General features: G+C 49.3%; 1 protein-coding gene across 1 annotated transcript in view; it reads right to left on the bottom strand.

Moving 5' to 3' along the window:
• Positions 1-23,743, bottom strand: part of ASZ1 (ankyrin repeat, SAM and basic leucine zipper domain containing 1) — a gene marked incomplete at its 3' end in the record, with an annotated part of 757,393 nt that extends 733,650 nt beyond the window's left edge. Inside the window, exon 1 of the mRNA XM_082255308.1 lies at positions 23,630-23,743. Coding sequence (XP_082111434.1) covers positions 23,630-23,725 — 96 coding nt within the window. The 5' untranslated portion in view covers positions 23,726-23,743. The remainder of the gene's footprint in view (positions 1-23,629) is intronic.
• Positions 23,744-25,161: the final 1,418 nt, after the last annotated feature.

The following is a 25,161-nucleotide window of genomic DNA, read 5'->3' as shown; positions in this document are numbered from 1 at the left end:
AGGAATCATTCTCGCTATCTTATAGATCAGGGAGCGTGGCTAAAGACCCCACAGGGTGGGTTGCGTCCACGGTGGCAGAGTCAGATTCAGGATCTGACAAAACAGATGAAGCAAGGGAGGCTTTTTGGTAGCCCGCCACCCAAAAGACACCTTCACCTGGGAAACAAAGGACTCCAGGCCTGCAGTCAGTGCATTAATAGATGGCTGGGACCCCCGAGGGACATGCTGCCTTCGAGGGGGGGGGGTCAGGTGGTGAAACATGCTCCTGAGACTCCATAAAGTTAAAGGGGAAACCCATGATGAAAAAAAAAAAGTGTGTCTAGCACCGCTATGGGACACCCCCACTGCACCAGTAACACCACCGGTACACCAGCAAGCAGAGCACCCCACAACCTGCAGAAGAGAGAGGGAGGGACCCCACCAGACTTACTACCCCACGAGAGTAGCAGTGGTCTGCACCAGAGATAGCTCAGTATCCACGTGAGGCGTCCAAGGAAAAACAAAACCCAGGAGTCAACACCAGCGAAAAAAAAAAAAAGAGAAGCTCCACAGCCAAAACACGCAGCATTTCATGACTGCCGCTCCACGTGCATGCCGGACAAACCAAACATGGCCACCGGACTACACAAACATGGCCGCCGGTCAATAGAAACACACAGGCCCCAAAGAAATGGCGTCAAACCACAGCAAAATGGGGGGGGGCAAGATAGCCCACAGGGGCCAAACAATGGGGGGGTTTGAACCCACAGATCCAACCGACCCATAGAGGAGCCCGCATCCACCGCAAAGCACATCCAGGGGAGAGGGCCGACATCTACTCACTATACCAGGAACTAGGAGGGCACCACTCCAGACAAAACCTCCTCACCATCGAAACGGGGGGCCAGGAAAAACGCTGCAAATCGGCCCGAGACCCGGTTGCATGTGACCTCGCGAGGCGTATAACTCGCGGGGTAAGCCCCGTCCGGTGGGGCTATGTCGCAGCAAACCCAGCACGGAGCTCTGGTCTGTGCGCACTCGCTGGCTAGACTGAGGGGACCACTGGATCTAGATATACAGCCAGTCGCCCAGTATGGCAGCTGATTGTAGATATCACAGGGGAAAAAAAAAAAAAAAAAACAACACACACACACACACACACAAGAAAAGAATGCCATGAAAAAAGAAAAAATGCCAGGATCAGGAGATCCCAGCAGGGAACTAGGTCCTGACAAGGCAGAATTAAAAAAAAACAAAAAAAAAAAAAAACCTGAAGGCCTTTTGGAGAAAGAGCGAGCGAAAGAGAGCGAGAAAGGAGTGAGAGAAAGAGCGAGAGACACACACACACACACACACACACTTCCCTTTTTGAATTGTATTCCTGAAATAAATTATTTTTTGATGATTGCAGTGCAGGTGTGAGGGGTGGGAAGATGCAACCAAAGAAAGGCCACATGGTAACCAGGCCGGAGACACAAACTGAGCCAACAGGGCAACAGAAGCTCAACAGGAGCCAACCCCAGAACAAATTCACCCCAAGAAGAGACAGAACAACCTGTCTCTTCAAAACAACCGCCACGCTCAAAATTTGCAGCCAAAAGAAGCATTAGACGATGCCAGTACATAAACTTTGTAGAATTTTGTGAAAGTGTGCACAGACGACCATGTCGCCGCTTTGCACACCTGAGTCAGAGGCCTGATGGCGAAAAGCCCATGAGGCACTGACGGCTCTAGTAGAATGTGCCCTCACAGGGAAAGGAGGCACCTGACCCTTCAGTGAATAAGCCTGGACAATAGTCTCTCTGATCCATTTGGAAATGGTTGTAGCCGACGCAGCCAAATCCTTCCGAGGTCCCTCGGGAAGGACAAACAGGGAATCAGACTTCCTAAAGGACCCTGTGGCAGACAGGTAAACCCTGATCGCACAGACCACATCCAATGAATGCAAGGCAAATTCCTTGGAATGCTTGGGCATCGCACAAAGCGAAGGCAAAACAATATCTTGGTTGAGGTGGAAAATCAGATACCACCTTACGGAGAAAAGACTGATTGGGCCACAGGACCACTTTATCCCTATGAACAACCATATAAGGCAACCGACAAGACAGAGCCACCAATTCAGACACTGAGGTGATAGCCACCAGAAAGGCAACTTTCTGGGACAACACAGGCATAGCTATTTTTCGGAGGTTCTCAAAAGGGAGGCCACTGTAAAAACTGACAAAATCAAATTTAGGTCCCACGGAGGCAAGGGAGCCTTCCACGGGGGAGCCAGATGACGCACCCCTTGAATAAAAGATGCAAATTAAGGAATTAGTCACCAAGGGACGCTGGAAGAAAATGGCCGACAACTGACCTTTGATCGTGCCCAACGCCAAGCGCTGGTCCACACTATCCTGCAGGAAGGCCAAAACCCTCGCCACCGAAAAGGAGCGTGGATGAAACCCTCGCCACTCACACCAGGCAATATATGCCTTCCAGGTACGATGATAAATCTTCCTGGGAAGTAGACTTCTGAGCCTTCAGTAAGGTAGGAATGACAGAATCCGAGAAACCTTTGTCTCTCAACACTTGGCCTTCAACAGCCACGCGGTCAAAGCCAGAGACTGTAAAGCAGGATGGAAGATCAGCCCTTGAGACAGCAGATCGTCTCTCAGAAGAAGCCGCTAGGGAGGCTCAACAACCATCTGCACGAGGTCTGTGTACCAAGACCAAGGAGGCCAGTCTGAGGCCACCAGAATAACCTGTTTGTCGCCAACCTGCGGAGGAACCTGGACAGCAGTTGAATCGGAGAGAAGGCATAAATCAGCTGATACCGGTGCCAGGGTACCACCAATGGGTCCGTGGCGTCCGCCAGAGGATCGTGGGCCCTGGCCACGAACCTTCCCACCTTTTTGTTGAGATGGGATGTGAACAGATCCACATCCGGAGTCCCCCACTGGGCACACAGGAGGTGAAACACCTCCGGATGCAGGGACCATTCCCCCTGATCCAAGGACTGACGACTCAGATAGTCCGCCTGACAGTTTTCCACACCCGGAATGTGAACAGCCAGAACAAATGTGAATTTCTGGAACGTGTGCCTTGGCCCAAAACAGGATCTCGGCCACTTCCTTGGCCGCCCGGGCACTCTTGGTGCCCATTGGAGATTGATTCAAGCCACCGCAGTGGTGTTGTCCGTTTGAACACAAACCGGACAACCCTGCAGCTGAGTCGCCCAATGGAACAAGCAGACCCTGATCGCTCGGAGCTTCAGACCTTTATTGGTAAGGAAGATTCCTCCACCGACCAAGCATGGGCACAGTTTGTGTCCAGAACTCCACCCCAGCCCGACAGCCTGGCATCCATGGTAATCACCGTCCACAGTAGTGGTAGAAGGGATTTGCCCTGTGCCAGGGAGGGTGACAGGAGCCACCACGAAAGCTCCGTCCTTGTGTGGTGGCTCAAAGATATCATCCTGTCCAAAGACTGAGTTTTTCTGTCCCACCTGGCAAGAATCTCTGCTTGCAGCGTCCTCGTGTGAAACTGAGCAAACGGGATGGCTTCGAAAGCCGAAACCATCAGCCCCAAGGACCGCATGCAGGCCGGAAGAGGAGAGATCATTGTCCCTGAGGGACCTGATCTCACCCTGCAGGGTCTGAAGTTTTTCCTCCAGAAGAAAAACCTTTGCTTGAGCGGAGTCCAGGACCATTCCCTGGTAACTGAGACCAACTGACGTAGTCAGAGCCGACTTCTGGAAGTTGATGGTCCACCTAAACTCCTGTAGCGTCTGAACCGTGACTGTCAGATCACCCTCAACAGAGGGTCATCCAGATAACCTAGGACCGCAATCCCCTTCTTGCGCAGCAAAGCCAGCACCGGAGCCAAAACCTTGGTGAATACCCTGGGAGCCGAAGACCAAAGGGTAATGCCACAAACTGAAAATGCTCCTCTGCCACTGCGAAGCGAAGATACTGCTGATGACCTTCGTAGATAAAGGATGCATATCTGCACATCCCTAAGTCGATGGAGGCCAGAAAATCTCCTTGACTCAACGCCAGCACCGACCGGATGGATTCCATTCGGAACTTCTGCACCCGCACAGAGCGGTTTAGAGACTTGAGGTCCAGAATCGGATGCACCTTGCCCTCTTTTCTGGGCACCGTAAACAGGTTGGAAAAGAACCCACGAAACCTGTCCCGCTGAGGGACTGATACAATAAATCCTTGGGGAAAAAGATCTTGCACAGCCCCCTTGAGATCTGGTAAACTATCGGGAGGCAGACGGAGATTTGATGGAAAGAACCTGTCTGCGGGGCGAGATCGAAATTCGATCTTGTACCCTAAGCAAATCACTTAGTAAACCCACCTGTCCCGAACTTGGGACAACCAGGGTTCCCGAAAGCAGCGCAGACGTCCCCCTACCCCTGAAACAGGTGAGGGCGCCCCTTCAGGCGGAGGCGGACTGGGCCGCCGCACCGGGTTGACTGGCCTTGGGCTTCCCGGACAATGGCTTCTTGTGACCGCCGGAGGCCTTGAAGGATTTACCTTTCTCCTGTGCCCCTGAGGCACAAAAGGACTCACAATGAGCCTTGAATGAAGGACCCCGCCTAGCGCGGGGTGATTTTCCCTTAAGAGTTTTGGGGCAAAAGGTACTCCTACCCTTGATCAACTCATCCAAGGTATCCCCAAAAAGACAATGTCCCATATAAGGGACATCAGACACAATCTTCTTATAAGCGTGGTCAGACGACCAACTTTTTAGCCAAATAATGTGGCGGATTGCGACCCCAACCGCAGATAACCTCGCGACCAAAAAAGGAGCCACATCCAGGGCCGCATTGCATAGGTACATGACGGCCTGGTCCATTTGATCCACCAGGTCAAGGACAGTTGGAAGGACCGTTTCCACCACTAAGGTGCGCCTAAGCACCTTAAACCATTCAGCGACTGTTTGTGAAACCATCATAGAAGCGAACACAGGTTTGAGCAGGGAGCCTGGCATCAAATACGAGTGGCGAGAAAGTGCCTCCATGCACCTATCCGCCGGGTCTCTGAACACCAGGGAGTCCGCCATGGGCATCAACGTGGATTTATTCAACCTGGAAACCATGTGGTCTAACTTAGGCGACGCAGTCCAACGATTGTTGACAAGATCCGCAAAAGGGATAGCGGTATTGAAACCGCTTGGGCACCCCCAGCATATGCTTGATGCGATGCCACTGTTCGTTCACGGTCTTGTGAAACTCCTTGGGGCAGGGGAAACCCTGACCTGACTTCTGGGCTTTGCGGGGCCCGAAGGAAACCCGCGTACCTGACTGGGTGGGCTCATCATCAATATTTAAAGTCTCCCTGACGGAGCAAATTAGTGCTTCGTCATTTGGATGGGGAGGAGAGGACTCCTCCCCCTCCCCATCCAAATGGGAGGACTGGGACTCCTCAGGGGGGACATTGTCCATGGCAACCAAATCAGGCTCTGACTCAGAAGACAGAGGGGCATCTGCCGTTTTTGAGTAGTACTTCAGACATCAGCAGATCAACCTTTGACGTCAAGGTCGCAAGTGCAGCAGATAAGGAGGCCATGGACGTGGATTCAGGAGTTCCTTAAAGTGGAGTTCCGGGCACAGAAATCATTTTTCAACAAACATACCCCCGGGACAGTCAGGGCTAGTACATTCCATTCCACAGGGCTAGTACATTCCACAATGGCTAGCCTCTGATCTGTCCCGGTTCGCCCTTACCTTTTAGAAGAAATACTCACTTATAAAATTTCTTCCACAGCGTTTCCATCTCTCTTGTGGGTCCTCTTCCGCGTCTTCTTCCGCCTCTTCTTCTCCCAGAATGCGCCTGCACCGGCCCCTTCTGCATGCCCAGATATAACGCTCCTGCGTTTTCTGAACAATGTGGATTTGCAGCTGCAGAAATACTCCACTCAGTAGTCATGTAGAGAAACGCTGAGATACCAATCCCAACTCCCAAGACTCATCACTGTGGATAGTCTCTGATTCAGCATACAAATATACACACTCAATAAGATGTTCCTGGAGTGATCTATGTATATAGTAGTATAGTGGTGATAGGCTGAAGAGACAGGTTTAAGTAGAGACAATAGTTGACAGACACTTGAGAGGAATGTTCTTGAGAATGAGATGGTAACAGGAAGGATGCAGATAGGTTAGCAATCATGTATGGTAGTAGATGATAGGATAGCAGATGACATACAGGAGAGACTAACCCAGTGCAAGGATAGATGTTAGTAGGCTCAAGAGCTAGCAATCTAGATAGTGCAGATGATAGTAACAGTCCTTAGTATGCAGAGCTAGATAGTGTAAGACTGCCGGCGGTTGAAATAGCCGCTCCTGCGGCGCTCAATGATGACAGCATCGGTCTTAAAGGTGTATGCGCACCTTACCAAAAGAGAATGGTGGGGCGCATACACTAAGGAAAGTGGAATTAGGGTACCAAAGGTACCAGAACATTACACCAGAAGCTGTTTAGCAGGGGAATGCGGCGTCGCCCGGAAGTGACGAGCGGGGCCGGGGCCGTCGCAATGATTCCTGGGAGCGATGACGTTCAGCTCCCAGGAATCAGTGCAAGCCCGGAAGTGACGACGGAGCCGCGGCACAGAGGGAGGAAGTGAAGACTAGGTGAGTATCTTCGATCTTCAATTACAAGGGGAGTAAATAAAAAAAAAAAAAACCTAACTATCCAATTCCTTTTCAGGTGAAGGCGTAGAAGCGGACGGGCACAAAAAAAAAATATCGATTTTATGCCCGGAACTCCGCTTTAACAACCAACCAGGTCTGTGGGGAATTTGCTATCCTGGGACTCCATTTTTTAAATAAATTTTTTTTTTGGACACTGGCCCTTTAATTTGGCGCTACCTGCGCCAGCACCGCAAATCTACACCGCTGTGGGAGTCCCCCTAAAAACTGATAAAGAAACAGGGAAAGCACAAATATAGGGTGAAATGTCTGAAACACACAAGAGAGCCCCACAGTGTACTGTACCAGACCATATCACGAGCTGCAGCAGCGGAGGAAGAAGTGAAAAAGGAAGCCAAATGCTTGTAAAATGGCTGCTGCCCATACAAGGAAGCCAAACATACTGCCCTCACCCAAAATGGCGGCCGACCGAAGGGCGCCAAGTCAGTGAAAAACCCAGATACTGGCCACCGCAGGGACACCTCAGACAACCCCAGGACATGTAATAGGCCCCCACCAGGCAGTGGTCATCGCAGAGCGCCCCCAGAGGGGCAGAGAGAGATAGGGGCCGCCCATAAATGGCCAGGGAGGGGGACACTACAGATACCACGTTTTCTGCCTTCCCCCAAGGAGTGGGCCCACATAACTCCCCCCACAGGTAACCGTCCCAGGGACACGGGGGTAGTATCACTCACCATACCACGGACCGCGAGCTCCGCTCCGACACGGGGCACCTCCCACCCTGAGTGGGGGTGCCGTCAGCCAGGAAGGGGACGCTGCAACACAGGGCGTTCTGGAGTTGAGACATCCCGGCAAAGAGGCTCTCCGCAGGCTTGTACCCGTCCACAGGGGCACAGTCGAGGCGAGGCCTGGGCGTACCAAAAAACCTGCGCACGCTCGTTGGCAGGCTGGGACACCGTAAGGATCTATATTATCCAGTGCGAGGCCCAGCTCTGCTGTCGCTTGTAGTCCTCCAGGGATCCCCCTGACTAACTAGCGAGAGTGGGTGAGGAAAATGAAAGAAAAAACAAAAACTTTTTTCAAAGAAAAAGACAGAAAACTGAGACATCGGTCCCAGCTGGGAAACCTAGACCTACTCCTGACGCTAGGCAGCAAGAAACTGGAGAGCAGCACCAAGTGGCTGATGGGTAATGTCTGAGGGACAGCCCCCAAGAGGTGTGTCTCAGTGTAAAGTTTTTTACTAAACTGTTTCACTGCCTAGCTTAGACCTGAAGAGGACGCCATTACCCAATGGTAAAGGCATACTGAACGGGCTGCAACTGTCAAGAGGACGTAAGAAATATTGATTTTTATTTGAAATAATTCTGTCCTTCAAACTTTGCTGCAAATGGAGAATTATTTGATGAAAGCAATTTACAGCCTTGCAGACCTTTGGCATTCTAGCTGTCAATTTGTTGAGGTAATCTAAAGAAATTTCACCCCACTGTTCCTGAAGCACCTCCCACAAGTTGGATTGGCTTGATGGTCACTCCTTACGTACCATACGGTCAAGCTGCTCCCACAACAGCTCAATAGGGTTGAAATCTGATGAATGCGCTGGTCACGCCATTACAGACAGAATACTAGCAGACTGCTTCTTCCCTAATAGTTTGGAGGTGTACTTTGGGTCATTGTCCTGTTGTAGGAGGAAATTGGCTCCAATCAAGCGCTGTCCACAGGGTATGGCATGGCGTTGAAAAATGGAGCGATGGCCTTCCTTATTCAAAATCCCTTTTACCTTGTACAAATCTCCCACTTTACCAGCACCAAAGCAGCCCCAGACAATCACATAATCTCCACCATTCTTGACAGACACTCCTCCAGCATCTTCTATGTGATCCAAACACCTCAAATTTAGATTTGTCTGTCCAGAACACTTTTCCAATCTTCCTCTGTCCAATGTCTGTTCTTTTGCCCATCCTAATCTTTTCCTTTTATTGGCAAGTCTCAGATATGACTTTTTCTTTGCCACTCTGCCTAGAAGGGCAGCATCCCGGAGTCGCCTCTTCACTGTAGACATTGAGGCGTTTTGCGGGTACCATTTAATGAAGCTGCTAGTTGAGGACCTGTGAGGCGCCTATTTCTCAAACTAGAGACTCTAATGTACTTGTCCTCTTGCTTAGTTGTGCACCAGGGCCTCCCACTTCTCTTTCTATTCCGGTTAGAGCCCGTTTGTGTTTCTGAAGGGAGTAGTACACAGCGTTGTAGGAAATCTTCAGTATCCTGGCAAATTCTCGCATGGAATAGCCTTCATTTCTCAGAACAAGATAAGGACTGTCGAGTTTCAGAAGAAAGTTATTTTTCTGGCCATTTTGAGAGTATAATTGAACCCACAAAATGCTGATGCTCCAGATACTCAACTAGCTCAAAGGAAGGCCAGTTTTAAAGCTTCTCTAATCAGCACAACAGTTTTCAGCTGTGCTAACATAATTGCACAAGGGTTTTGTAATCAGTTATCATTTTAACATGATTAGCTAATGTACCATTAGAACACAGGAGTGATGGTTGCTGGAAATGGGTCTCTGTATACCTATGTAGATATTCCATTAGAAATCAGCCATTTCCAGCTAGATTACCATTACCATTACCAGCACCGCTGGTGCCGTTCCTTCAGAGCCCCGTGACCGTCAGCTCCCGCGCGCGTGAGTGAGTGACATCACCGCGGCTCCGGCCAATCAGATGAACATGTCGCCCGTCATAGAGGTAAGCGGGCGGCACGGCGGGGGCTCGTTCTAAGGTAACTATTTCATAACCACGCTTCACTGTAGATGGTATTGGCCAGGAAATGAGCAGTGCTTGGTTTCCTCCAGACATGACACTTGCCATTCAGACCAAAGTGTTCAGTCTTTGTTTCATCAGACCAGAGGATTTAGTTTCTCATGGTCTGAGAGTCCTTCAGATGCACTTTGGCAAACTCCAGACGGGCTGTTGTGTGCCTTTAACTGAGGAGTGGCTTTAATTTGGCCACTATCATACAGGCCTGATTGGTGAAGTGCTGCAGAGATGGTTGTTCTTCTGGAAGGTTCTCCTCTTTCCACAGAGTAACGCTGGAGCTCTGTCAGAATGATCATCGGGTTCTTGGTCACCTCCCTGACTAAGGCCCTTCTGCCCCGATTGGTCAGTTTGGCCCGGAGGCCCCGTCTGGTTCCAAACATCTTCCATTTATGGATAATGGAGGCGATTGTACTCATTGGGACTTTCAAGGCTCCAGAACGTCTACAGACAATTCCTTGGACTTCACGGCTTGGTTTATGCTCTGGCATGCACTGTTAATTGTGTGACCTTACATAGACAGGTGTGTGCCTTTCCAAATCATGCTTTGTCCAATGAACAGAATTTACCACAGGTGGACTCCAATCAATATAGAAAGATCTCAAGGATGATCAGTGGAAACAGGATGCACCTGAGCTTAATTTTGAGTGTTATGGCAAAGGCTGGGAATACATCCAAATGCACTGTATATCAGTGCAAGTTCTACGTTTTAGAACAAGACCAACGTGGTATCAGTGACAGTGCTGTCTTGTAGCAAGAATCTGCAGTCTCCTAGTTCAAAAAACCGTCCATTAGACTTACCGGTAACGGTGTTTCTACTAACCTCCCAGGACGGCAACAGATGAGAGATGAGAGGCTCCACCCTACAGGAAACAATCAGTTCACAGCTGTTAAAAGGCCTGACCCTTGTCCCTCAGTTGTAAAAAAGTAGTTCTTCAACCGATTCACAAGGGATGTATAATCACTTAGGTACTTTCCACCTATTGTTTACATTCTTTCCTCACCCTTTTAACAGGGCAGGAAGTAGGCCTGCCGTCCTGAAAGGTTTGTAGAAACACCGTTAACGTTAAGTCTAATGGACGGTTTTCTCCTCTCACCTTCCAGGACGGCAACACATGAGAGGATAATGAAGTAACCACAGGCCTACATTAGGGTGGGACCACTGCCTGCAGCGAGTTTTACCTCCACTCCATTAGGAGTGATGCAGATATCTTGGATCAAGATATCAAAAAAACACACTACTCTGATCAACAAAACGGATCTGGCGTAAAGACTACTCTGTTCAGGAGCATGATTTAAAAAGGAGGCTCCCTGACAGACACACTTTGCAGGCCCCCTTTAAATTACTATTTATTTATCTTCCATAGTGATGGGTAAAGAGAAGACAACTTAAGGGAAATAGATTAAGGGAAGATTTTTACCTGGGCTCAGAAGCTGGACAGGTATGTACCCGAAAGTTCACCAAACCTATGACTTCCCTCACATCTGAATGTTGGCATGTCAGTTGTGAAAAATGCTCTATATACCAGAAAATTCCTTATACCAGGACCAGTGTCCAGGCTTCAGCTGTGCTGCGGCTAATTAATCCGCCTAAACCCGAAACAGAGAAAATAGTCCACTTACTGTCCCCTGCTCCCACAGAATACAGGGGGCCCGGAGACATTTTCTAAATTAAATAATGCACAAAATCCCATGACTTTTCCAAAACTTAGTGGGGTTTACTAATTTTCCATAACTTTTCCAGGCCTGGAAAGTGTCATGTCAAAATCCCATGACTTTTCCAGGATTTTCATGACCGTACGAACCCTGCTATTGTTAGGATGCTGAGGGTATATAGAGGGACTGTCATTCCTTCCCAGCTGGGAGGAAACGGATTCAGTCTGCCCCCTACTTTGATTTTGGAGTCATTTTTTGTCCCTTGCGGTTGAGGTGGAAGAGGAAAACTGAATTTTTGTAAAATCTTACCTGTAAAATTCCTTTCTCTGAGTCCTCCGACAGTCGCCGCCTCTTCATATTCGTCACATATGGGGTATTAGACTTTGCTCCGAAGGAGTAGCTAGGCAACAGAATATGTTAACATTAAAGCTTTTAACATATCCCACCCTCAAGGGGTGGTCCCCTCAGTCAATACCCTCCTACTTCCTGCAACCATATCTCAGTTTTAGTGGAATAGCAGTAGAGTATACAACCAAACCCCAAAAGAGGGGCGGGGGCGGCGACTGTCGGAGGACTCAGAGAAAGGAATTTTACAGGTAAGATTTTACAAAAATTCAGTTTTCTCTTACGTCCTCCGACAGTCGCCGCCTCTTCATATTCGTCACATATGGGGACGTCCCAAAGCAGTGCAAACATGGAGGGGTGGGAAACGCATCCGCGCCGAAAAGGCAACGCAGTCTCCGCATCAAAGAAAGGAACCTTACCAAAGGAAGGAAACCAGCTGGGCAACAGAAAAAAACAAGTGCTCAACAGGAGCAACAACCCAGGAAAAGACAAAAAACCAGGGGATATAAAACTTATCCCAACAGCCAGAGATCCCCAACAAGGGACCCTAGGGAACTGCCGCACTAAGAACCTTGCGGCCAAAGGAAGCATCCGCCGATGCCTGAACATCTACTTTGTAGAATCTTGTGAACGTGTGTACGGTCGACCAGGTCGCCGCCTTACACACCTGGGCTACAGAAGCCCCATGACGACAGGCCCAAGACGTACTCAAAGATCTAGTAGAGTGCGCCTTCACAGGCACAGGGGGGAACCTTCCCCTGCAAAGCATAGGCCTGTTCAATGGTCTGCCTGATCCATTTGGCGATGGTAGAGGCCGAAGCCGCCATGCCCTTCCGAGGACCCTCTGGAAGAACAAACAAGGAGTCCGTCTTTCGAAAAGACTCAGTCGGTTTAAGGTAAACCCTTATCGCCCGAACAACATCCAGAGAATGCAATCTCGCCTCCTTAGGATGTTTAGGCTTCGCGCACAGCGAAGGTAAGACAATATCCTCATTAAGATGGAATTCCGAAACTCGTTTCGGAAGAAAAGAAGGATTAGGTCGCAAGACCACCTTATCCAAATGAACAACCAGGTACGGAGACTTGCAGGACAAAGCTGCCAGCTCCGACACTCTGCGAGCCGAAGTGATCGCCACCAAAAAGGCGACCTTTTTGGACAACATAGACAACGAGATCTCCCTGATCTGTTCAAAAGGAGCACGTTGCAACACAGACAGAACGAGATTCAAGTCCCAAGGGGGCAAAGGATCCCTCCTAGGAGGAACCAGATGCCGCACACCCTGAACAAAAGTGCCAACCAAGGAGTTGGAAGCCACGGGACGTTGAAACAGAACGGCCAGTGCAGACACCTGACCCTTTATCGTAGCCAGCGCCAAACGCTGGTCAACACCCGTTTGAAGGAAAGACAGCACACGGGAAACCGAGCACGTGCGGGGTGAAAACCCCCTGGACTCACACCAGGCAAAATAGGCCTTCCAAGTACGGTAATAAACCTTCCCCGAGGAAGACTTCCTCGAGTTGATCAAGGTATGAACGACCTCTGGGGAGAGACCCTTCTCCTTCAGGACCTCGGTCTCAACAGCCAGGCCGTCAAAGCCAGCGACTGTAAAGCAGGATGGTATATCGGTCCTTGAGACAGTAGATCGTCTCGAAGAGGCAGACGCCACGGAGCGTCGACCGCCAGATTCACAAGGTCTGCGTACCAGGACCGGCGAGGCCAGTCCGGTGCCACAAGAATCACCGTGCTGCGTTCCGAGTGTAACCTGCGAAGGAACCTGGACAGCAACTGAATCGGTGGAAACGCGTACATCAGCCTGTACTGATGCCACGGGGCCACTAACGCGTCCGACGCGTCTGCCCGAGGGTCGCGCGTCCTTGCCACGAACCTTTTCACCTTGTTGACGAGACGCGAACAGGTCCACATCTGGAAGACCCCACTTCGCGCACAACATCTGGAAGACAGCCGGGTGGAGAGACCATTCCCCCTGATCCAGGGTCTGGCGACTCAGATAGTCCGCCTGCCAGTTCTCCACCCCCGGAATGTGAACCGCCGTTATCGCCGGGACATGAGTCTCGGCCCAAGACAGAATGTCGGCCACTTCTCGAGCCGCTCGGGCACTCCTGGTGCCCCCTTGGTGGTTGATGTAGGCCACCGCCGTGGCATTGTCCGTCTGCACCCGAACCGGGCAGCCCTGCAGCCGGTCCGTCCAGCGATGAAGACAGAGACTTATCGCACGCAATTCCAGAATGTTGATCGGAAGGGAAGACTCCCCCTCCGACCAAGTTCCCTGGGCGGATAGAACGCCCAGAACACCACCCCAGCCCGACAGGCTGGCATCCGTGGTGATCACCGTCCACGAGACAGGACGAAACAACTTGCCCGCGGACACCATCGGGGACTGGAGCCACCACAGAAGGTTTCTTCTGGTGCGATGACTCAACGAGATTTGAAGATCCAGAGATTGAGGTCGCCCGTCCCACCTGGACAGGATCTCCGCTTGGAGACCCCGCGTGTGAAACTGGGCGAAGGGAATCGCCTCGAAGGCCGAGACCATCAATCCCAGACATCTCATGCACGTCCGCAGAGACGAGTGCGGAACGTCCCTGAGGGACCTGACTTCCTCCTGAAGAGTTCTGAGTTTGTCTTCCGGCAGGAAGACCTTCGCCTGCACCGAGTCCAGAATCATTCCCAGGTAGGGAAGACGAACCGACGGACTCAGTGTTGACTTTGGAAAATTTATCGTCCAACCAAACTCCTGCAGAGTTTGCATCGTGACAGACAGGTCCTTCTCCAGACCCTGGCTGGTCGCAGACCGAACCAGAATGTCGTCCAGATACCCCAGGACAGAAATGCCCTGGGCCCTCAATAATGCCAGAACCGGTGCAAGCACCTTGGTGAAGACCCGCGGAGCCGAGGCGAGACCAAAAGGCAACGCCACGAACTGGTAGTGATCCTCCGCAATGGCAAATCGAAGGAACCTCTGGTGACCCTCGAAAATGGGGATGTGAAGATACGCATCCTTCAAATCGATGGAGGCCATGAATTCCCCCGGAACCAGGGCAGCCACCACCGACCGCAGGGATTCCATGCGGAACTTGCGAACCCGCACAGAGCGGTTCAGAGCCTTCAAGTCCAGAATTGGACGAACCTTGCCCTCCTTTCTGGGCACGGTGAACAGATTGGAATAAAACCCCCGAAATCTGTCCCGATGAGGCACCGGAACCACCACTCCCTGAGCCCTCAGGTCCCGCACCGCCAGGTGCAGGTCCCGCAAACGCTCTGGAGACAGTTGAAGATTTGAGGGAAAAAATCTGCTCTCCGGCCGAGAGAGAAACTCGATCTTGTAACCAGATCGAACGATCTCCTGAACCCATCTGTCCCGCACGCGGGCCAACCAGGGTTGAAGAAAACCGAGCAAGCGTCCCCCCACCCCAAAACTGGGTGAGGGCGCCCGTTCAGGCCGAACTGTTATGGGCTGCAGATCCGGATTGGCCGGACTTCTGTTTCCCAGACCAGGGCTTCTTCTGAGAGCCTTGACCTTTGAACGGTTTGCCCTTGTAGTGCGGCCGAAAGGCACAAAAGGACCCCCGAGGGGGCCGAAAATTAGCATGCTTCTTCCCAGAAGCCCCCTTAGCCTTGGGGAAATGGGGCAAGAGAGTGCTCTTACCCCCGGTGATCCCCTTAATCAACACATCCAAGGACTCCCCAAAAAGGCGAGACCCATCATAAGGCAGATTGGCTAAGGTCTTACGTGAAGATTGGTCCACCGACCAACATTTTAACCAAACCAGGCGGCGAGACAACACCGCCACGCTGTGCACACGTGCAGCCAATGGAACCAGGTCCAGGTCCACATCACACAGATACATGACACCCTGGTGGATTTGATCCACCATATCCAGGGTCGCCGGCGAGGCCGAGTCGGCCACTAGGACGCGCCTAAGCATCTGCGTCCAACTTGCGATCGCCTGGGCCGCCATGAGAGAAGCAAACAGAGCTTTAAGCATAGAACCCGTAACAGAATAAGTATGACGGGCAAGAGACTCCAATCTCCTATCCGTGGCATCACGGAACACAGGGGAATCCTCTGCAGGAATCGCAGTGGCCTTGTTTAAAACCGCAATTGCGTGATCCACTGGGGGAGGCACACACCACCTTTCATCAGTGGAAGGCGAGAAAGGATAACGCAGCTTGAACCTACTTGGTACAGCAAAAGGTTTGCGCAGATTGCGCCATTGTTCCTTAACAGCGCGCTGAAAATCATCATTGCAGGGAAAAACCTGCGGCGTCCTGCGTTTTCTCTGCGTCCCATAGGCCGCCAAGGCAGCGGGGGGACACACTTCATCCTGCAAACGCAGTGTTTGCTTTATGGAAGCAATCAATTCATCCATGATTGCAAGCTCTTCAGGCGAGCCAGGGGGAGAATTATCAACCCCTTCAACTTCAGCCTCCACCTCGGACCCCACTAGATCCAGGGAGGAGCGGGACCCCGATAAGGAGGCCCCCGCCATAACAACCCCATCACCTTCACCCTCAGAATCAGAGGAAAGAGCAATTCTGGGTCTTTTAGTAGATTGAGCAGCCACCAGCATCTGCACCTGAGCAGCAAGGCCAGCCACAATAGTGGCTAAATCCCCCCCTGGGGGGGAAACAGCGGTCCCCTGGCTTTCCACCAAGGCGGTAGGAAATTTGCCCTCCTGAGAATCCATTGCCCCTGTAATGCCAGACAATAAAGGGTGCGCCCCGGAACTGACGTCGGGGCCGGTGCAGGCGCAATGATTCCTGGGAGCGATGACGTTCAGCTCCCAGGAATCATTGCAAAAGCCAGGAAGTGACGAATCGCCGTGGCCGCCGAGGGGAGGAAGAAGGAAGTAAGGTGAGTATATTTTCTCTAAAAGGTAAGTGAAAAAAAAAAAAAATTGCGATTATCCATTTGTTTTTCAGGTGACCGGGAGCGAGAAGATGGAGGTAAGTATAAATTTCGGGTGGAACTCCGCTTTAAGCCAAATGGCTCTTCTGGCTGAATTCATGAGAGCCCCTGTTTTTGCAGCTCCGAGCTCCGATAGCCTTAGATTCTGCTTTACCGCTAACGAGCGGCTCCGGCGTCTCCTCCATGTTCCTCTTCTTCCCCATGTCGCACGCGTCTGACGTTGCTCCGGAAGTTCCGGTTTGAAGGCGAGGCTTGGAGCGCCGGCCCGGCGGGAAATTCAAATCTTCCGTGGAGGAGAGCTGCTGGTGCCGGAAACAAGACCTGGAAACACAATCAAGGGTGACCGAGGGCTTGTTCTGTGGTCGACCTGCGAGTTCCCCGGAGGGGAGGGCAGGAACTGCTCCGCTCGTAGGGTCCCCCAAGGGGAACCCGTAGCCTTCTGCTGAACCTGGCTCACAGGATACCTTTCAACTCTAGGAGTCTGCAGGTAAGATCTTAATCGACGTTTCTCTCGTAGGAAGAAACACAATCTAAACTGAGGGCCAGAGGGAAAGGTGGGGCCTTTTAACGATATCTTAATTGATTGTGTTTCCGGTAGGGAGGAGCCTGTCATCTCTCTCACTGTTGGGCCGTCCTGGAAGGGGAGGAGAGAAAAGAACAATTTCTCAGCACGTTGTCTCCTGCTGCTGTCAATCACAGCCAGTAAACCAATGAGAAGCAAGAGAGGGCAGTGCCAAGCTTCGGCTCCATGTCTTAATGGACACGCAGAGCAGCGGCTTGGGAGCAAGACTGCTTGGGTACCCCTACAGCAAGATGTTTGCTGTAGGGGTACTTGGCAGGAGGAGGAGGAGCACCAGCAGGGGACCTGAGAAGAGAAGGAGCAGAGCAAGGCAAGAACAACATGTTTATTTTTAATAGGAAAAAAAATCTTGACTTTATCACTTTAATGCCTGAAGGCAAAAAAAAAAATCAATGCCTGAACACAGTATTGCAACATCAGAATGTGTTAATAAACTGTACATATCACATCTATAAAAGGGATTTATAAAACATTAGTTGGGCAAATGTCACAAGTATCATCCAGGCTGCATGAATTTTCTGGGTATTGTCTCCAATACTTTGACTTTCTATAAACATCAGCTCCATCTAGTAGCCAAAATGTGGTATATTTTGGGATTGCAGTATTTCAGAAATATATACAACAACATTTTGGGTACTGGATGAAGCAGACGGCTGTAGTATTAAAGAAACTATGGGGAAATTTGTACAGCAGTTGGCACCTAGGTAGACCGGAAGGGATGTCAGGTTGTCGCTTCTGGGATACCATAGCGGAGAGCAGACCCAGGCTTTGTTCAGCTGTCCGGCCGGCCAGCCAGCATACACGCCAGCTGGGTCGGAAAAGCCCAAGCAAGCTGCCAAAGGGGGCAAGCTTCTGGCAGGACATCCATGGACGCTCACCCAGAACTGGACAACCACGCTGTAGCCATCTTTTGGCTAAAGCGCAGTTGGAAAGTGGTTAAACACTATGACATCGACTGGGTGCGCATTCAAGGGCACTCACTGTCACATTAGGACAAGTGGCCAGGTCCATGCTGCCACTGTGTCCCCATAGATGTCAGTTAGCTGCCTGCACCCACCGCCTGGAGTCTAGGCACACTGCAAAATGGTCCGTTCACTGTCCTCAGCGCCCATTTGAACATGGCCCAGGAGATGGGGAGACAAATATGAGAGATTTGCAAAACTTTGCAGAAAGTCTGCTTTAGTACCCTCCATGTGCATATCCCCCTATATGTATATTCCTCCATGTTAGAGCTACCCGGTGTTTGTTCAAAGACATCTTGATTCAACCCCACTCACTATCTTAATCTGGCATTTCCACGATTATTGTAATAAGCGCAGAGCAGTTCTCTGCTCACAGCTGTCAAAAAAAAAAAAAAAAGCAGCTGGCAAATTTTATTACAACTTTGCTCAGAGCTGAGAGATAAAAAGAAACCAAAGGGATAATCTTCAATCTGTAAATGAGTTCAGTTTAACTACGCAGGCCAATTCACACTTGTTCAACCTGAAAATTGACTTGAAGCAATGCCTGTGTAATCTTAAACCTCAAGTCCTATCAAAGGTCGGACCAAATTAGTGTAGGGACTACTTTGAGGTCGTACAGATACGAACGGTACTCATTGGAAAACATGGGGTACGACTTGTCATGCAACTTTGCAGTCTCAAGTTGCAGGACAACAAGTCGCACAGGTGTGAAAGGGGCCTTTTCTGACACTTGTTGCTTACAAGTTAGAATCAGTATTTTTTGCTAAAAACCCACAAACATATTTTTTTAGCAGAGAGCCTAGAGCAGGGGTCCTCATACGGCCCGCGGGCGCCAGGGTCCTGAAGCCGGCCGGGATGAATCTTTTTTTTTTTTCTGAATCACCTAATTAGAGCAAGAGGCTCTAATAGGCTTCAGAAAAAGGTGGACCCGGGCACAGAGCAGTGCACCCTAGCCCACCCATTTGTGTGAAAATGGAAATTTGATTTGGTCACACGGATCCTCCCCCCGGCCAATCAGGAAGCAGGTCCGAGACCTGGCCAAAAAGCAAACACATGCCATCGGCCGAGGAGGAGGCGGGAGGACTGGAGGAGACGCGGGGGACTGAGGAGAAGCCGCCGCTGCAGGTAAGTGCACTGACTGGTCTCTGCATTGAAAGGGGGCACGGCACACTGTGGTCACTCTGCATTGAAAGGGGGCACACTGTGGTCACCCTGCATTGAAAGGGGGCACACTGTGGTCACCCTGCATTGAAAGGGGGCACACTATACCTTGATTACTGAAGGCCCCTTTCACACTTGTGACCTCAAAGTCACGCAATTTTTTACAGTGTTTTTTGCCGCAAAGCCATGCCTATTAACATTTTTCTGTTTGCGCACCCCCCCCCCCAACATTAAAAAATGACGCGCATTGGAATTCGTTCATATTTTTTTTCAAACTATAGTCCGGCCCCCCCAGCAGTGTCTGAGGGACCGTGAACCGGCCCCCTGTTTAAAAAGTTTGAGGACTCCTGCCCTAGATAATAAAATGGCGGTCATATTTTACAGGGTTCATACACATTTTTACCAATAAAATTCCATGACTTTTCAATGACTTCAAGTAAGTAAGCTGGGAGCCGGTGCCACTTCAGCTGCAGACTGGTGCTTTGCACCTTTAGCGTGGCTAGAGAGCGCTGCCTATCCCATGTTCGAAATGTCAAACGTTTTAGGACACACTGTACATTTAGCACATCCCGGGAAGATTAATGGGCGCTCCTGCTTGGGGATAAAGCTTCAGTTCAGGCAGTCATGATGGAGGTGCAGCCAGACTGGTATGGATGGCACAGATGCGGCGCTTACACTTATATTAAGTCTACTGGAGAAAGAATATTAATGGGCGCTCCTGCTTGGGGATAAAGCTTCAGTTCAGGCAGTCATGAAGGTGCAGCCAGATTTCACAAATATGTGGCACATACTCTTTGTAGGCAAAAGCCACAGTCCCACAAACAGGCAGAAAAGACAGAAAGGTGCCACTGTGGAGCAGATGCTTAATAATTTTATTGACACATTTTACGTGGTGTAAGCGTGCATGCGTGCTCCGAAACCGGTTACCGCACCCCCGCATCATCACGTTCATGCGGCCCTCCAGTGACTATGCGCTTCACCGCTGCCTCGATCAGAAGTGAGGCCCTGATTGGTTCTCTCGGCTGCTGCTAGCCAGTCTCAGGGAAAAACCACGGACCCGGAAGGACGCCTACCTCCTATGCAGATAGACGCTTACACCACGTAAAATGTGTCAATAAAATTATTAAGCATCTGCTCCACAGTGTCGCCCTTCTCAATTTCATGACTTTTCCATAACTTTGTGGGGTTCAGTCATTTTCCAAAACTTTCCCAGGCCTGGAAAGTGCCATTTCAAATTTCTATGACTTTTCCAGGAATTTAATGACCGTACAAACCCTGATTTTATGTCACATTTTATTTGTGCAGCAGTCTTTCAAAATGCAATTTTTGGGGGGGAAAAAAAATACACTTTAATGAATTTACCCCTTCCGGACCACCTGCCGCATATATACTGCAGCACAACGGCCCAGTTGCGCAAAACTATGTACATGTATGTGATTTTTATGCAGATGTCGTGGGCGCGCGCCACTGTAATTACACACAGCTGGAGCCAATCAGCAGGTCCAGCTGCCATCCCGCCAATCATTGGGAGGAATCACAGAGCGGCGTTCTGCCTATGTAAACAAGGCAGACCACAATTCTGTCACAGAGGAAGAAAGAGCTTGTGTTTAAGCTAGGCTGAAACACAGATCTCCCATTTCCTCTAGTGCATCCACTTTCCCTACCGTTAGAAAGCACTCCCTGGGAGCACACTTAACCCTTTGATTACCCCTGGCATTAACCCCCTTCCCTACCAGTGTCATAAAGTAACCGTGCATTTTTTTTCTTTTAACCACTTAAGCCCCGGAAGATTTTACCACCTTCCTGACCAGGGCCTATTTTGCGATTTGGCACTGCGTGACTTTAACGGACAATTGCGCGGTCCTGCGACGCTGTACCTAAACGAATTTGACGTCCTTTTTTTTCCCACAGAGCTTTCTTTTGGTGGCATTTGAACACCTGTGCGATTTTTTGATCATGCGCTATAAACAAAAAAAAGAGCGTCAATTTTGCAAAAATAACACTATTTTTCACATTTTTTTATATGAAATCCCCCCCCCCCAAAAAAATGTAAAAATCAAAATTTAACATTTTAGGCCAATTTGTTAAAAAAAAAATTGCAAAAAGCATATTTTGATTGGTTTGCGCAAAAGTTATTGCGTTTAATAACTAAGGCAAAGATTTTTGTCATTTTTTTTTTTAACGAATAATGGCGGCGATCTGCGATTTTTTTTGCGGGACTGCGACATTGCGGCGGACAGATCGGACCCTTGACTGACATTTTTGACACTTTTGGGGTTAACAGTGACATTACTACAGTAATCAGTGCTATACATATGCACTGTTACTGTAAAAATGACACTGGTAGTGAAGGGGTTAACTTTTTTTTGAGAGGGAGGGGTATAGTGTGTCCCTAGGGGCGTGCTTCTATCTGATTGGATGTGGCTTGAGGTGTAAGAACAGAGATCAACGGTCCTACATAGCAGAACCGTATGATCTCCATTCTTACACAGGGAAGAATGACAGGTGGCTTTGTTTACATTAGCCGCCTGCCTTTCTCCTGCTGTAACGGACAATCGGGTCCGCCGGGCACACATGCGGGGGGGGGCGGGGGTTCCGTGAGCGAGCCTCCGGCGGCGCTCGCTCCCTAGAGCCTCACAGGCTAGCGACGTAGTCCTACGTCGCTTTGCCTGTGAGGGGCTGACCGCTGCAGTAAATAGTCGTGCGGCGGTCGGCAAGTGGTTAAGCACTGATCACTGTTTTGGTGTCACTGGTCCCCAAAAAGTGTCACTGATGCCTCGTACACACGCACCGATTGTCGGCTGAACGATCGGCCGTCTTTTGTCCAGTGTTGTTGTGTTGGTTGAAATGTGCTCTAGACTGCACACGAATTTTGTCGGCCAACAACAACCAACTGCAGAAGTGATGTCATGTGCTGGTTTACTTTTCGTGTGTTTTTTCTTCTCTGAGCATGCCCAGTCTTGCTCATCTGATTTTTGTCGGCCGAAATCTGTACAGACTGACGAACAATCGGCCGTTGTGTTGTCGGCCAACAAAAATTTTATAGCATGCACACCAGATTTTGTTCGGCCGAAAAGTCGCAGTCGGTTGTCGGAAGCATCATACTAACAAGCCGACAATCGGCCGATCGGACGTTGGCCGAAAATTTACGGCCAACAATCGGTGTGTGTGTACAGGGCTTTAGTATCAAGTTTGTCGGCCGCAATTCCGCAAAAAAAAAAAAAAAAAAGTCTATAAATCTATCACATAATTTATAGACGCTATAACTTTTGCGAAAACCAATCAATATCCACTTATTGGTATGTATTTTAACAAAAATATGTAGCAGAATATAAATTTTTTTTTTTTTTTGTGGTATTTGTTTATAGCGCAAAAAGTGATCAAATATCAAGAAAAGAAAGCTCTATTTGTGGGGGGCGGGGGGGTAAGGACATCAAGTTTATTTGGGTACAGCATTGCATGACTGCGTAATTGTCAATTAAAGCAACGCAGTGCCGTATCGCAAAAAAAATGTCCGGTCACTAACCGGGGGGGTTGGTGTTAAACCTTCCAGAGCTGAATTGGTAAAAGAAAAAAAAGAAAAAAAAATAAATAAAACACACACACACACCACAAAGTTAGCACATTTTTTTTTGTATAATGTGAAATGCGTTAAGCCGGGAATGGTTAGAGAATAGTGATCTTTATTCTAAACAAAAAAAATTGTGATTCTCATTTTATCCAGAATCGTGCAGCTCTATAGACTCCATGCGCATATTCCCACTCATGCGCATATTCCCTCCCATGGGCATATTATATTCCCTCTCATGGGCATATTCCCTCTCATGGGCATATTCCCTCCCATGGGCATATTCCCTCCCATGGGCATATTCCCTCCCATGGGCATATTCCCTCCCATGGGCATATTCCCTCCCATGGGCATATTCCCTCCCATCGGCATATTCCCTCCCATAGGCATATTCCCTCCCATGGGCATATTCCCTCCCATGGGCATATTCCCTTCCATGGGCATATTCCCTCCCATGGGCATATTCCCTCCCATGGGCATATTCCCTCCAATGGGCATATTCCCTCCCATGGGCATATTCCCTCCAATGGGCATATTCCCTCTCATGGGCATATTCCCTCCCATGGGCATATTCCCTCTCATGGGCATATTCCCTCCCATGGGCATATTCCCTCCCATGGGCATATTCCCTCCCATGGGCATATTCCCTCCCATGGGCATATTCCCTCCAATGGGCATATTCCCTCTCATGGGCATATTCCCTCTCATGGGCATATTCCCTCCCATGGGCATATTCCCTCCCATGGGCATATTCCCTCTCATGGGCATATTCCCTCCCATGGGCATATTCCCTCCCATGGGCATATTCCCTCCAATGGGCATATTCCCTCCCATGGGCATATTCCCTCCCATGGGCATATTCCCACAGAACTATCAGTGTATGCATTGACCAAGTAGAGAACACCCCAGCCACGTGCCAAAGGTAGTTCTGATAGGGAACAGACTAACACCATACACAGTCTTCTATGTGGCCTTGCATTTCACTAAATATACCTCTTTCTGCTCTCTGTAGTCCCCGATATACCAGTCATCATCACTGTCGCTACTCTCTCCACCCCCAGGAACCGCATGGATGAGACCAGCCGCCATCTTCCTGCCTGTAACGTTTCCACAACTCCTGTCTCTAATTACACGTGACACGTCGGAAAGCCGCGCTGACGTCACGGCCTCAGAGGAGCCTCTGACCTGAAAGCAAGTTTCCTTGCTGGAGTTTGCCGGTAGGGGGTGCTGTGTGCTCCTCTTTTACGTGGGTGAAATACACAGCAGTCTCCATGTAGCGCTAAGGGACGCAGTCAGTGATAACTAAAAGTGTACACCGAGATTGTTTTTCGACTGCTATGGTCATCTATCATATTATGACTGTTTAGAAGCATAGTCTATTTTTTGGGGAAAAATATAATGCATTAACAATAATAAAATAAAAAATGTGTATTTATTAACCACTTAATCTCTGGAACATTTACCCCCCTTCATGACCGGGCCATTTTTGGCGATACGGCACTGCGTTACTTTAACTGACAATTGCGCGGTCGTGCGACACTTTAACCAAGTACAATTTATGTCTTTTTTTTCCAACAGCTTTCTTTTGGTGGTACTTGATCACCACTGCGTTTTTTATTTTTTGCATTATAAACAAAAAAAGACCAACAATTTTGAAAAAAATATATTTTTTACTTTCTGCTATAAAACATATATAAAAAAATTGAAAAAATCGAATTACTTCATAAATTTACGCCAACGTGTATTCTGCTACATATTTCTGGTAAAAAAAAATCCCCAATAATCGTATATTTATTGGTTTACGCAAACGTTATAGCATCAATAAACTATAGTATATATTCTTTTTTTATACTAGTAATGGCGGCAATCAGCGACTTAAAGTAGGAATGCAATATTGCATCGGACACTACCTGACACTTTGCGGGAAGCAGTGACACTAATACAGTGATCAGTGCTAAAAATATGCACTGTCACTGTACTAATGACACTGGCTTGGAAGAGGCTTAACATCTAGGGCAAGAAAAGGGTTAACTGTGTGCCTAGCCAGTGTTTTTGTGTACGCTGCGTGCTGCTTTTACTAGGGGAAGAGATAGATTTTTTTCCTTGCTATGCAGGGACAAAAAATCCATCCCTTTTCGCCAGTCAGAAAAGAGATCAACCTTTTTTTACAGTGACAGTGTACATATACGTATTAGCACTGATCACTGTATTAAAGCGGAGTTCATTCAAAATTCATTTTCTAATAATTACTGCATTGTATTCCTTACCCTCCGCTGAGTCCGAATTGGATATTCCCATAGTTTTTTTTTTTAAACTTACCTGTTTACAGAGGTTTGTATACTCACCTTTCAAAGCACTTCCTCCCTCCTGCGCCTCGGCTCTCCTCGTCACTTCCGCGCCACAATGCGTCCTGGGAGCTCTTCCTCGGCGCTCCCATGATGCACTTTGCAGTCACGTGGGCGGCCGACCGCTGTTCTCATCGCGTTATTTCCAAACAGGAAATGACGCGATGTTAGGCGGAGCCC

This window comes from Pelophylax lessonae (assembly GCF_965119305.1).
Source record: "Pelophylax lessonae genome assembly, chromosome: 4".
NCBI classification, from domain to species: Eukaryota; Metazoa; Chordata; class Amphibia; order Anura; family Ranidae; genus Pelophylax; species Pelophylax lessonae.
This window is presented reverse-complemented; position numbering and strand designations above follow the sequence as displayed.